Source organism: Manis pentadactyla, chromosome 3 (assembly GCF_030020395.1).
Source record: "Manis pentadactyla isolate mManPen7 chromosome 3, mManPen7.hap1, whole genome shotgun sequence".
Lineage (NCBI taxonomy): Eukaryota > Metazoa > Chordata > Mammalia > Pholidota > Manidae > Manis > Manis pentadactyla.
In genome coordinates, this window is record NC_080021.1 from 208,507,522 (window position 1) to 208,522,734 (window position 15,213).

General features: G+C 46.6%; 1 protein-coding gene across 7 annotated transcripts in view; it reads right to left on the minus strand.

Annotated features, from left to right (window-relative positions):
• The window catches only part of GGTA1 (glycoprotein alpha-galactosyltransferase 1 (inactive)), a 69,599-nt gene that overhangs the window by 17,285 nt on the left and 37,101 nt on the right, over positions 1-15,213 (minus strand). For all 7 annotated transcript variants that reach the window (XM_057498987.1, XM_057498989.1, XM_057498988.1 and 4 more), the window contains one exon: positions 4,223-4,311. In XM_057498987.1, coding sequence (XP_057354970.1) covers positions 4,223-4,302 — 80 coding nt within the window. In that variant the 5' untranslated portion in view covers positions 4,303-4,311. The remainder of the gene's footprint in view (positions 1-4,222; positions 4,312-15,213) is intronic.

Below are 15,213 nucleotides of genomic sequence, written 5' to 3' on the forward strand. Positions count from 1 at the left end.
CAGACCCTCTTCACATAATCACACAGCTACATGACTTCAAACTCCAAGAAGAAGTATTTTTAAAAAGCCAACTATGAGCACTTAACGAGAAGACCTGGAAGGCTTCCTGGAGGAGGGGCAATGTGTTAGCTGAGCTCTGAAGGATATATCAAGAGCCTGGGTGAAAAGGAAGTAGAGAGTGTTTCAGACAGAGCAAAAAATATGCAAAGACCTGAGGAAGGAAGGAGGCACTATTAAATGAGTAAGGAATTGAAAGAGGAGTAGCCAGAAGCCAGGTCTTGCTGGGAACTGCTGAGGATTTTGCTCTTCAAGGGGTTTAAGCAGGGGAGGGACAAAGTCTTATGTGCATCTGAAAAAGGTCACTGGGGATTAGACTGCTGGGGCTGTAAGAGTAAATGTGGGTGACCAGTTAGGAGGGGGTGGCAGTGGTCCAGGCACAGACGGAGGCAGCTATGGAGATGGGGGAGAGAAGCGCATTGACTTGAGAGACATTCTGGGGGCAAAGTGACAGAACTTGTCAGGCCGGGTCACTCCGCCATTCTGGGCAGGGCCACTGTGCCCGAACGCTGAGGCTTACTTGTTCAGTTCTCCCTGTGATTAGAACGGATATAGCCTGGCCGAGAGAGTTCTGGACTTGGACTCAGGCCTCTGCCTGGCCCCAGCTTGCTCATCGCCCCCCCCCAAAAAATAAATGGCTAATCATTGTTTCAGACTCCGTCAGGGCCCCTTAGCCTCGTAACCCCGCCCCCTGCCTTTGCCCCCTACCAGGAGTCCACCACTCCTTGAAGGAGTAAAAGGCATGCCCTCTCCCCACCGGCAGCTTCCCACTGGGCCCAGCACTCCTGGACCAAGCTCTGAAGTTCTTTGTTCCTATATTAATTCTGACAATATTCCTGATAGTTAATGCTTGGCAAGGCACTGTTCTAAGCAATGAAACACATTAGTTCATCAAATCTTCACAACAGTCAAACAAGTCGGTTCCAGTCTCCCTCATCCTACAGAGGTGAAACTGAGGCACATTAAGTGTGCAAGGAATTGAAGTGATTTGCGCAAGGTCTGCTAGTGAGGAGTAGAACCAGTATTTGAACCTGGGGCATCTGACTCCAGGTCCTACAGGGGAGTTGGCAGGTGGAGGAGTCCACTGCAAGCCAGGGCTCGGACTGCCGCCCGGCACGCAGGACACCGATTTGTAGATTCCTGTTTTCCACCTTGTCACATCTTTTCAATAACCAACCTCTCCTCCTTCCCTTCCTCACCCTCTTCTCCCAGAATCCTTCAACATCCCCATGGTCACAGCAGAGCCCACCCTGCAGTATATGGAATTAACACATATTCCCCCTGCAAGGCTCAAATGCCACTCCTTCTGTGCCTGCCTGGATATGATCCCAGGCACACAGTGCAAGGCACATAGTAGGCGCTCAATAAATATTTGTTAGAGAATGCAAACGACAGATCCCCCTTCAAGCCAAACATAATCTTTGCTCTGTTGAACTCGCACACTCCTTTTCTCTACCTCCGACTTTCCTCCCGCTTTGTGTCATGGATTATCCGTGTGCACGTCCCCTTGCTCCATCTAGATCCTAACCCCTGAGGGCAGGAGGTCTACTTGGCTCATGTTGCACCTCTCATGGCCCTCAGCACAGACAAGCAGCTCCAGATGGAGTCCCAGACAATGACTCAGAAGATCTGAGTTCTAGTTAGAACTCAGACATAAATTCACTATTAAATCACTTCACCTATTTGGTCTCCATTTTATCACTTGAAACATTGAAACTCTCAACTGAAGGAAGGATTGTGTAGTGGGTAAGAGCATGGGCTGCAGCCAGATAGCCCTGAACCAAAATATTCCTGAATGTGTGACCTGGAACATTAATGTTACAGGGATCCAGTTCCTCATCTAGAAACCTGAACCAATGTTTACCTTGCAGAGCTATTCTAAGAACTGGCGATAGTGCCGAGGTCAGTTCCTGCACATGAAAACACCAATAACTAGTAGCTGCTATCATCATTATAACCCTCACCATCATCATTTTGTATTATAACTTTGAAATTTTCCTCCAGCTCTAAAATTCTAAGATAAAAAAAATTTCATCCAGCCTCCAATCAAACGCTATCCTGGATGACATTCTTTCAGAATGCTCTACTGACGACAGTCCTAGTTACTAATGGGCAGATGTGTTCAATTAGTTATTTTTAAATCCTTTTTAGCTCAGGGCTGCCTGCCTGTGTAAGGTTAGTGCCCTCAGTTCACCTCAAGCCATCACACCGCCAATTCACAAAGTGGCAAAGGATCCGCTGCCGTTTAAACCTCTTGCAGACATTCAAGTAGATGCCTCACATTGAAGAATGATGTGGCTCGAGTCCGGGTGCCGGACTATGGCCCTGAAGAGCAGCCAGAGCCTGCTCCGGCTACTGTGCGGAGAGAGTGTGCCCGGCACTGCAAAATAACCTTCCTTCTGGGAGGTCAGTGCCCAAATGTACATTTGGGTCTTTGGCTCCCATATTTAATTTTGTGAACCACCCAAAATATGTTGTACATCTCTGGCTGAGATTCAAAACATCAAAGTTGTCTGATCAAGTGTTCACAGCTTGAAGGTTATCTACATAAGCATCTCAGCAAAGGGCAGGGACCCCGAAGGGCATTAGTTCTTCAGTTGGATTCTTCCAACTGCTGGAGCTCTTCTTGTATTTGCCAAAATCCCCTGTTCTGCTCTGCCCCCTGGAGCAGATGATGGTGATGGTGGTGGTGATAGTGATGATGGTGATAAAGTGATGGTGAGATGGTGAGGGTGCTGAGGGTGGTATTGATGGGTGTGGCAGCTAGCATTTATTGGTGCTTAAGTCTCAGGCATTTCCCTAAATGCTTTATATACAATAAATCATTTAATCCTCCCAACAACATGATGAAGCAGGTGCTATTATTATCCCTATTTTTAAAAGTGATAAAACTAAGGAACAGAGTGGCTGAGTGACTTGCCCAAGGTCACAGAGGAGGTAAGTGGAAGCACAGGAGCAGCCCCAGCTAGCCTTTCTCCAGACTCCAGAGAGGATATTTCCTCAGCCCTCAAGTACCCAAGGGTAGTCCCAGCACCCAACTCGAGTCACCTTTCTCTGGACTAAGTACCCCCTGGTTTGCTCAATTTGGAGGACGTGGTTTGTAGACCCCTTTAACTAGGTCACCCTCTAACTTGTTTTTTCTTAAAATGAGTTGTTCAGAATGAAACAAAATAACACTCCAGAAGTGGTTCAATCTATACATAGCCAGGAAATAATAGCTCCCATATTCTGGTACCTTCTATTGATGTACATAAAGGTACAGTTTCTTTTTTAGTAGCCAAAAAGGTCCTGTTGACTCACAAAATCTCAGAATTTAAGAATTGAAAGAGACATTTAAATGTTAATCCAGGCTGTCATCTTGAACTTGGGGACTACTAAAACACTTTGCCATGAAAATATTAATGGTGCCAAGACAGCTCTCCCTGCTCAGGGTTATACAATGGACTTTTTTAGAGGAAAAGCTGAGCTGTACCAGTGCCTCTTAAGTCAAAGGCATCATGCATTTTTGTAGCTGTTTGTGGAGACTTCTTTCTGTCAGAAGCTTCTCCAGCTGGAATCTTTTAGGCATTATAGTTTCCAAAACCACAGAAACAGCTCATATATCTAGGGTGAATCTACTGATGAATTTGAAAACTCCAAAATCTTAGTTCATTTTGCCTTCCAAAGTTAGAATCAAAAAACCCAAAAACCCAGAAGTTTTAGCTAGGCACAAATGAATCCCCAGCGACTTGGAGTATATTTTGCAGCAAAAGTCAAGTTAAGTTGCTTCTTTAAACTCTGCAGATATTTTAGGATTGCAAAATTCACAGTGGATTTCTCATGGAATTGCTGTCTGAAATTTTTTAAGATGATTTCCATATCTCATCATACAAATAATTTTAAGTTACATTTTGGGTTTATTGTTTCTGTATCTAGTTTACCCAGAATTGCAAAGGTACAAAAAATCAAGACATCAGGCACATGGCAGGAAGGAAGATAATTAAACCAGAAGGTACTTGGAAATCTAATGATTATAAATATAAAGTGATATAAGGGCTCAGAGATATGAGAAGGGTGGATTCTCTCCTTATGGTTTTAGTGAATCCTAATTTTAATTTGACCTGCTGACTTGGCTAACACTAAAAGATCAGAGCATCACCTTCATTGCATCACATTGCATAATTACCTGTTGATATATTCCCAAAATACCACGATTACAGTCGAGACGACCAGCATCGATAGAATCACTTTCCCTTTGACATTCATTATTTTCTCCTGGGAAAAAAAAGAAGGCAGGAGGAAGAAATAGATTAAATGAGTCTAGAGTGAAATATGGTTTAAAAAAAATGCTTCTACCCATATCTTCTCTGAAAGGAAAAGTTTATGAATATTTAACTAGTGCTAAGGAGTGTGTTCTACCTTAAATTGCACAGGCTTCTAATGGCACATTAGGCCAATTCAATGAATTGACAGGGCTGCCTGTGTTGAGAAGGATGCTGAGGCCACTTTGGGGCTCAGAGGGAAAGTAAGTCTTAATAAGTCTGGCTAGGGGTTTATCTATTTTGTTTATTTTCTCAAAGAACCAGCTCTTGGTTTCATTGATATTTTTCTATTGTTTTATTCTTCTCAATTTTATTTATTTATTCTCTGATCTTTATTATGTCCCTCCTTCTGCTGACTTTGGGCCTCATTTGCTCTTCTTTTTCCAGTTTCAATAATTGTGACTTTAGACTATTCATTTGGGATTGTTCTTCCTTCTTTAAATAGGCCTGGATTGCTATATACTTTCCTCTTAGAACTGCCTTTGCTGTGTCCCACAGAAGTTGGGGCTTTGTGCTGTTGTTGTCATTTGTCTCCACATGTTGCTTGATCTCTGTTTTAATTTGGTCATTGATCCATTGATTATTTAGGAGGATGTTGTTAAGCCTCCATGTGTTTGTGAGCCTTTTTGTTTTCTTTGTACAGTTTCTTTCTAGTTTTATACCTTTGTGGTCTAAGAAGTTGGTTGGTAGACTTTCAATATTTTTGAATTTACTGAGGCTCTTTTTGTGGCCTAGTATGTGGTCTATTCTGGAAAATGTTCCATGTGCACTTGAGAAGAATGTGTATCCTACTGCTTTTGGGTGTAGAGTTCTGTAGATGTCTGTTAGGTCCATCTGTTCTATTGTGTTGTTCAGTGCCTCTGTGTCCTTACTTATTTTCTTTCTGGTGGATCTGTCCTTTGGAGTGAGTGGTGTGTTGAAGTCTCCTAAAATGAATGCATTGCATTCTATTTCCTCCTTTAATTCTGTTAGTATTTGTTTCACATATGTTGGTGCTCGTGTGTTGGGTGCATAGATATTTATAATGGTTATATCCTCTTGTTGGACTGCCCCCTTTATCATTATGTAATGTCCTTTTTTATCTCTTGTCATGTTCTTTGTTTTGAAGTCTATTTTGTCTGATACAAGTACTGCAACTCTTGCTTTTTTCTTCCTATTGTTTACATGAAATATCTTTTTCCATCACTTGACTTTTAGTCTGTGTATGTCTTTGGGTTTGAGGTGAGTCTCTTGTAAGCAGCATATAGATGGGTCTTGCTTTTTTATCCATTGTATTACTCTGTGTCTTTTGATTGGTACATTCAGTCCATTTACATTTAGGGTGATTATTGAAAGATATGTACTTATTGCCATTGCAGGCTTTAGATTCGTGGTTACCAAAGGTTCAAGGGTAGCTTCTTTACTATCTAACCATCTAACTTAAGTTGCTTATTAAGCTATTATAAACACAGTCTGATGATTCTTTATTGCTCTCCCTTCTTATTCTTACTCCTCCATTCTTTATATGTTAGGTGTTTTATTCTGTACTCTTTTGTGTTTCCTTTGACTGCTTTTGTGAATAGTTGATTTTATTTTTTGCCTTTAGTTAGGATTTGGTTGGTCTGCTTTCTTTGGTGTGATTTTATTTTCTCTGGTGACATTTATTTAGCCTTAGGAGTGCTCCCATCTAGAGCAGTCCCTTTAAAATACCCTGTAGAGGTGGTTTGTGGGAGGCAAATTCCCTCAACTTTTGCTTGTCTGGGAATTGTTTAATCCCTCCTTCATATTTAAATGATAATTGTGCTGGATACAGTATTCTTGGTTCAAGGCCCTTCTGTTTCATTGCATTAAATATATCATGCCATTCTCTTCTGGCCTGTAAGGTTTCTGTTGAGAAGTCTGATGATAGCCTGATGGGTTTTCCTTTGTATGTGATCTTTTTTCTCTCTCTGGCTGCCTTTAATACTCTGTTCTTGTCTCTGATATTTGCCATTTTAATTATTATATGTGTTGGTGTTGTCCTCCTTGGGTCCCTTGTGTTGGGGGTTCTGTGGGCTTCCATGGTCTGAGAGACTATTTCCTCCTCCAGTTTGGGGAACTTTTCAGCAATTATTTCTTCAAAGACACTTTCTATCCCTTTTTCTCTCTCTTCTTCTTCTTCTGGTACCCCTATAATGCGAATATTGTTCCATTTGGATTGGTCACAATATTCTTTCATTCCTGGAGATCCTTTTATCTCTCTCTGCCTCAGCTTCTCTGTATTCCTGTTCTCTAATTTCTATTCCATGAACAGTCTCTTGCCCCTCATCCAGTCTGCTCTTAAGTCCTTCCAGAGATTGTTTTATTTCTGTAATCTCCCTCCTGACTTCATCCCTTAGCTCTTGCATATTTCTCTGTAGGTCCATCAGCATGGTTATGACCTTTATTTTGAATTATTTTTCAGGAAGATTGGTTATATCTATCTCCCCAGGCCTTCTCTCTGGGGTTGTCTGGGTGATTCTCGACTGGACCAGATTCTTCTGCCTTTTCATGGCGATAGAGGTGGTTGTAGGCAGGTGGCACGTGTGACAGCTGGGACAACAAAGTCCCTTCCTGCTTACTGGTCACCTTGCCCTTTTCCGCAGTCTGTGGTGGTTCCCCGCACACTTGGAGTAGCCCTTGGTGTAGCCCAGAGCCCTGTGGGGAGAGGCAGGTGTGCCGGGTGTGCTTTCCTGCGAGAATGGTGCCCCTTCGCACCTTGCCCCGGCCTCCTCTGTCTGTGCCGGGCAGCTGCGCACCGGCGGCAGCCTCTGGGTCCAGCCTGGGCAGCTGCGCACTGGGCAGAGCCTCTGGGCAGCTGCTGTGGGCGGGGCCACTCTCCAGCTGCTCCGCTGCTGTAGCGGGGCCATGCGGGAGGGGGAATGAATGGCAGGCTGCTTATGGCCCTGAAGGGCTTCAAAGCTGCATTGCCACCATGGGGGTTAGGGCGCCTGAAGTTCCTCAGGATTCCCAGCCTGCTGGGCTGAGTGTGCCAGGACAATTCCATCCAGCTGTGAGGCCCCTGTCCCTTTAAGACTTTCAAAAAGCACTTGCTTTTCTTTTGTCCCAGCTGTGGGGACCCACTCGCAGAGTTTACTTTTCAGTTTCTCTAATATCCAGCATACCATGCAGTGTGTGTCTGCGCTCCCGGTGCAGTTATTAGGGCTGGTTATTTAGCAGTCCTGGGCTTCTACTCCCTCCCCACTCAGACTCCTCTCTTCCCGCCAGTGAGCTGGGGTGGGGGAAGTGCTCGGGTCCCGCTGGGTCACGGCTTGTATCTTACCCCCTTCGTGAGATGCTGAGTTCTTGCAGATGTAGATGTAGCCTGGCTGCATCTTCTGGTCTCTCTGTTAGCATGGTTGTATTTGTTGTATTTTCAAAAATATATATGGTTTTGGGAGATTTCTGCTGCCCTACTCACGCCACCGTCTTGGCTCCTCAAGTTTGAAAGTAAGTATCTTGACTGATCACAAAGTCCGTCATGGGTGTGGGAGAGTGAGGCAGTGGCTTTAAATGGTTCCCCTGGACTCCAGCTGCCTCCCAACTCAGACCACCCCACCTCTCTGCACTGACTGCGGAGAACCACCCGGTCCCTAGCTCTGCTGCCCCTGGTATACTGAGTATATGCCCCATCCTCAGAGGGCAGAACAACCTGGTTCTTTACAGTCTAGGCTCACCCACTTCTCAGCCCCACTTGGCTTTTCCCAACCGCACCCACAAGCAAGCAAACAACTGGCGCACATTAAGTATATAAATATTTCTTGGTTGCTGTGTGAAATTGTGGCTGAAGGGTGAAGGGGTAGACAAGTGAGGAATAACAGGAGGAGAAATACTTTAATTCAGGTGGTCAGAGAAGGCTTCTCGGGGGAGGTGACTAGAGCTTCCGAAGGTATGAAGGCAGGCTGAAAAAGGTGAAAAGCACTGTGAGAAGGGATGAGAATATTTTGAGAATAGCATCTAGAACAGGCCAACAGGAGAAAAAGCTTCTTGTGTTTGAAAAGAAAACAAAAGCAAAAAACCTGAACAGGAAGAAACAGTGATATTCTCTCACCTGCATGGCCAGAGTAAGGGCCGGGTGGATATGGCAGGCAGGCAGAGGCGGGCAGAGGCGGGCAGAGCTGGGAAGGTGCGGGAAGGCGGGTGGGGAGCCCACAAGCGCATCTGAAGCTGGAGAATCACCTGAGCCAACTTCATTCAAAGAAGCCCTCCTAGTGCTGGGCTGTGGAGGACCGGTCAGGCACAGGCAGAGTAGGGAGGTGAACTGGCCAACTGTGAAAAGATGGCTTAGTTCAAATACACTTTGGAGAGAGAATTGATAGGATGGGCTGGTCGTTCCACACAGCAGGAATGAGGGAGGCAGGTGGGTTTGTAGCATTTCCTCAGGTGGGTTGGAGGAGGAACAGCTTTGGAGGATAATCTGTGAATGCCCTTTGGCACGTGTCAGTTTCAAGGAGTGTGTGGACTAAATGGAGGAGACACGCAGGCAAGTGGACATCCGGGTACGAGGTTTGTGGGAGAGATGTGAGCCGGCCACGCCGCTGGAGGAGGCGTCCACGCGGCATGGATGGCGTTTACCCTGAAGGGAGGGGATGATGACCGGGGAGAGAGTGCAGAGAAAGGAAAAGGAAGGAAGAGGCCCTGGGCTGAAGCCTGAAAGTGCGGACATTAGAGGTGGGGGAGAAGAAGAGAGGCCCAGGAGGTGAGAGGAAAACCAAGAGAGTGGACGCCAGCGGGCCAAATGCCTTTGCCTTTGTGAAGCTACCCCCCACATACACACCCTGGCCACCAGCAAAGCCCCTTTCCCTCCCCCGGACCCCCCATGTCTCTGTTCACATTGCCGGATGAGCATTGCTGGGAAGTGGCTCACAGGATCCTATCTGCTTGTGGCTCTTCTCCCCGGCTGGTTAATTTGAGCTTCCTGAGGGTGGGGGTGGGGGGGTGCGCATCTTACTCAACCCTGAACCCCCATGCCCCACAGAAAGCAAAGGAGGCCACCAATACATGTTTGGTGGGGGAATGACACTGAAATGTGTCCTTTCAGGGGACAGGTTATTTTCCAGTTCTTTTCAAAGGGGGTTCTTCTGATGGTTCCAGTCTTGGACCTCTTGTGCTACATCATTTTTATTATTAAATTTGTTAAAGAAGACAAAGTACAGAATCATGAGCCACACCACTCTGTTCCTCCGTGCTTAGAAAGCAGGCTCCAGCTGGAAACAGAAAAGCCATGGCTGTACTCAAGGTCATACCTCAACCTCCAGTTTTGAGATATTTGAGTTTTGAGGTATTCCAGAGACTGTGAGAAGATGGGCCCCCTGGGCCACATGTAAACCTGTCTCAAGCCTCTTCCCTGTGAGTACCTCACAAACTGGCACATAAGCCAGGGCCCATGCATGACAAAGTCACAAAATGCAGCTGGCTCCATGCAGCTTGGCCCCACTGCTGGAAAAAAACTGCTTGAGGTCTACGCCAAAAGCCCTGGCACTGAGTGCTAGAAGATCCCTGGGCTCAGAGCAAACAGATCCGGATTGCGGCTGGGGCCACCTCGCTGTGCGGACGTCTTCGCTCCTAGAGAGGTGTGGATGGTGCTGAAATACATGGGCTTTGGACTGACGTGGGGATGTGAGTCCCAGCTCTGACCCACACCAAACTGGATAACCCTGAGCGACGGGCATCCTCAGGCCTTCATTCCACAACTCCAAAAAGCTCTGAAAACCAAAAACCTTTTTATAACTCAGTTGGCATCAAGGTCTAACTGACATGAGGCTATTTTTAATCTCTATCCCACTTAGTAAGACTGTTTAAATGTTTCTTGGCATAAATATTGATATATTTTACTACTGCTGCTCTGGAATGTTACATAATATATGATATATAACCCACACCCCAAAAATTCTGAATTCCAACATATCTGGCCCTAGGGTTTCAGAAAAGGGATTGTGGACCTGTAATTGATCACATTAAATTGGTTTTCTGTGTTTAAAATGGGGATTAAAATGGCAATGATTACAAAAGATAATGTCCATTAAACACTTAACACTGGGCCTGGCATTGTATAAATGTTCCAAAAATTGCGGGTTCTTATTACTGGTATCCATAAAATGGGCTGTTGGGAGGAGCCAGTGAATAGCAAGGTCCCTGGTACTTAGCAAGACCTTAAAACATATTTGAGGGAAATGAGTAAGAACTTGAGAAACAATGAAGGGCAAACAGATCCAAATCAGGGACTCTTAGGGCTTCTCTGTCTTAGGTTTCTCTGTACCACAGCCTGAAGAGGCTGATTGAGAGCCCCTAGGAAGTGGGATGAGGCTTGGTTTCCTTTGCTCCAGCCCGGGCCCTGCACTGCTCAGCAGGTGACAGTACCACTGACTACATCCCAGGCTTATCAGTCCCACCTGCTGAAGATCAAATGCAAATCATTTCCTAGTGTTGAAACATTAAACAGAGAAACAGCCAACTCTCAAGGCACATGGACACAGGGACAGACCAAATCAGACACACCTTCTAAGCCCCTCTCCAAATATTTATGAGTTTTTAATTTCAGAAATTCACATCAGAGGCAACTCTTGAAGCCCATTTCTTTCTGGACTCCATAAATCGCTTCAATCTGCTTACTTTCTGCTCTGGCCTGTCGTCATTCTCGTTGGACACTTACAAACGGAAGCTGCCCCAATGAGCCAATACTGCGTCCTTTGGAAAGCACTAGGAATGGGTGTATACATGCTTCCTGGAATCTGGACACCAAGTCTCCAGGGAAGGAAGAGTTGGCCATGGGGTCAACGGATTTTTTTAAACTGTTCTATTTTTCTCTCTGGACAAAAATGAGGCATTTGGCAGCCAGTGTCTAAAAGTCCTTCTCTGATGTGTTTGCCTCTCAGAATTTTCAAACCGTGTTAATTCTGCTGATTGGTGGTTGACTATCTCATCCACCAAGTAGAAACATGGCCTTGCCTCTAAATTCCTCATTTAAGGGGAGAGGATAGAATTAGGATCTGCTGATGTGAACACCCCATCTCCAGTGAGCGAGTGTGCCTGCAGGCCACGGGCCCCACCCCTCGGAGTGAACTGCACCAGCGCCCTCCCCGCCTCCCCTGGCCTCTAGGCCCTCTTGTCTTGGTGCTTGTGACTTCTCTCAGAATCTATCCTACCACACACTTGAGCTGTTTCCCGGCCACTCCGAGAATTCAGCCCCTGCAATGCTCCCAAATGAAACCACTCCCACCCCCCATTCTCTCCTGGGACTGGTGCAGACTGTGCTAAAAATCTGGGGGCATTTTGCAAGGAAGGGTCACATAAAGCCTGTCATTTCTACACCTCCCTTGCTCTGTCCTTCCCCCTCTCCCTTTTCTGCTGCTTTCCCTGGAGTATCAGGTAGACTTTTCCATGTGGCCCATAAATAAATTCTTCCTTACCCACCCACAACCTGTCCCACAAAGCACACGCACACGCGCGCGCACACATGCACACAGGCACACACGCACAACTTGAGAGAATCTCAGTTCCACCCCAACTGGGCTAAGCCCAGATATTCCTTCCAAACAGAATTCCTCTCTGAAAAGAATTATAGTGGGCCTTGTTTTCTCCATCTCATGTCAAGGGAAAAGGTGAAAGTCTCAGCTAAATAACAGAGTGCTCAGAAGCCTGGAAAAGCCATTATCTGGGGAGAGCAGGAATCAGGTCAGGGGTAAGGCAGAGGCCAAGGAGACCAAACCCTCCTGCAGGCTCCTCCTGCCCGCAGTCCCTCCTCTGCCCTGGAACCCCCACCCGCACCCACCTCCCCGCGCGCCCCCACTAGCTCCAGCCTCGGTCACATCTGGACTCTCTGGACACTGGGACGGTTACATGCGGGTAGAGCCGAGTGTTGTACACGCAGACAAAGCCGGAAAGGGGGCGGGGAGGAGGAGGGAACTAACTGGGTTTTCACGACCTTGGACAAAACCCTTATCTTTACTGCACCCTATCCTCCCCATATTAATGTTCAGATCTGGCATGCCAGGTAGAAATGAGGCCAGCTAAGACTTAAATCAGCAGTCCCAGAGTATACCACGGGCAAGTCCTCTGACCTCTATTCACATACTCAAAATGGACCTTCAAACACCTCCCTCTAGGGTCCCTGAAAGGACAAAAGGAGACTGTTTATGAAGCACACCGTGCTTGGTGGTCGGGCATGCTCCGCAAATGGCAGCCAAAACGATGGCGATGCTTTTTAATAGGAGACCTTCAGGCACGTGCTGGCTCTGAGGAGTCTGGGTCTTCCCAGGCAGCACCACACAGGAAAGTCGAAGCTGAGCCTGTTGCTCTGTGCCTACTGAGATCACCAGCTCCCCAGCCAAAGGCCCCGCTGCCCATTGCGTTCACCCCCACTGCCCAGAGCTCGACTGGGCAGGGAAGGAAGGTGATGCCCCTACTTGTAGCAGACCCACAGCTGGGCCCCAGCACCCCACAGAGCCGGCTTTGTAAACCAGGCCACGGTTTCTCTGGCCTCAGTCTCCTCATCTGTGAAATAAATTCTTTGGACTTAACTTTCCACAACAGGCCTTCCTGATTGGCCCAGGATGTGGATGAGAAATCAACCCCAGGGCTGGAAGGGCAGTTCACTTACCCCCATGGAGCTCATCCTGCTGCAGTGCCCACATGGGTTCCTTGAAGTGATAATCAAATGAGAAGCTTATCAGTCAGCACCCACTGAGTGCAGAGGCTGAGTTACCCAGAAGATAATGAAGCCTAGGCATCAAGTCCCCTGCAAGACCTGGCCTGGTCCCCTGCTGGGGTGGAGAGTGGGTGAGGCCCAACTGCTTCCCAGAGACCAGGAGTGCAGCCCCTGTCTTAAGGAACCACTCTAGTCTTGGTGCCTGTCTTTGGGCTGCAGGAAGGGCCAAGAGATTGAACCTACTATCTGTATACCCACTTGGGTCCCTGTGACAACCTGCTCCAGGTAGAATTTGTTGAGCACCTAGGAGCTGTCCGCTATGATCCTAAGGAAAAGTGGCTGAACTAGACGCTGCTCGGCTCCCTGCTCAAGGAAGGGTCACCTCGATCTAAGCCTAATAGCCACCTCACCCCCGCCCATCCCACCCCATCAAGAATCAACAAGCCGAGTTCCTGGTGCTCGGGCTGGAGCCACCTGCGCAAGAAGCTGCCAAAAGATTTACAGATGTGGCCTCACCAGTAACAAGCTGTGAAGCTGAAAGAAACTTCTCTGAACTCTCAGTAGTAAAAGGCAGACTTTGATTAACCATGCTAGAGGCAAAACTGATTTGTCTTCTTGAAAATGATACTACAAAATCATCAGATAAAGAGGCAATCCAAGAGTGTGCAGCCAAAGTGTGACAGGTGCACCAGACAGCTAAATGACCATTTTATGTTATCTTCACATCACTGTATGATGATGTTCTCTGGATTTTACCTTATGTGAAGTATTTATCAGTTTGATATCTCTTCTCATATTCTAAATATTCACTTCTGTGCCTACTATTGTATTTGCAACGTGGCATTCTTTTTCTTAAAAGAGGGCCCTGAACATTGAATAAGCTTCAGGTCCTACGTCACTGGGACACTCCCCAGCTGAATCAGGACAGGCCCTGGGCTAAATGCTTTATCGGCAGTTTCTCAATTCAGCCTCTCAATGATCCTGTGAAGTCACTCTAATATTGCCTCCATTTTACAGAAATGATAATGGAGGCTCAGACATAAGAAGAAAACAAATCCTACCATTTGCAACAATATGGGTGGAGCTAGAGGAAATAAGCCAGTGAAATAATGCTCAGTGAAATAAGCCAGGCAGAGAAAGACAAGTATCAAATGATTTCCCTCATTTATGGAGTATAACAACGAAGCAAAACTGAAGGAACAAAACAACAGCAGACTCACAGACTCCAAGAAGGGACTAGTGGTTACCAAAGCGGAGGGGTGGAGTAGGGTACCCGAGTGGGGAGGGAGGGAGGAGGGAATTGAAGGGCATTATGATTGGCACACATGGTGTGTGTGTGGTGGGGTCACGGGCAAGACAGTATAGCACAGAGAAGACAAGTAGTGACTGCAGCATCTTACTGCACTGATGGACAGTGACTGCAATAGGGTATGGGGGGACTTGATAATATGGGTGAATGTAGTAACCACAATGTTTTTCATGTGAAACCTTCATAAGAGTGCATATCAGTGATACCTTAATAATAATCAAAAAAAGATGCTTGCTGTTAATGCTTCTATCTAACACTGTACAAGAAGTCCTAACCATGATTGCAAGTGGAAGAAAGGAAACAATATGTAAATACAAATAAATTGATTATATACCTAATTAAACAAAAAATATATAAATATTACAAAAGAAAAAATGAAGGCTCAGAAAGGTTATGTAATTTGCCCAGTGTCACACAGCATAAAGTGGTAGAGCTGGGATTCAGGTCCAGGGAGCCGGCCTCTAGTGCCCACCCTTATAACCACTCTGATCTCAATAAACATGGAGGCTTATCTGTGAACTAGTCACCTAGGTCTCTCTGGCACATCTCATTGCCCCTTTTATGATTATCACACAGCAATCGACCTGAAGCTAGCCAGCCACAGGCTAGACTCCCTGAGGGACTGGCTTCTCCTTGGACCAGTCAGTGAGCACTGACTCAACTCCTCTGCCGTTTCCAGGTGCCTCCTGGGTGCCTAGCTTGGGCCTTCCTCACTCCACCTTGTTCATCCCTCCTCACGGTCAGTGCAGTGGCTTTTTCACTAAGGAAACCAAGCGTTAGCGAAGGCTGAGATCCCTGAGCTCACCCAGAAGGGGCTGCTGAGTGTGGAGAGCAGACCCTCTGCCGCCCGGGCCCAGCTCTTGGCATGGGATTGGTGCTGGGGGTGAGGAGGGAGAGAGCTG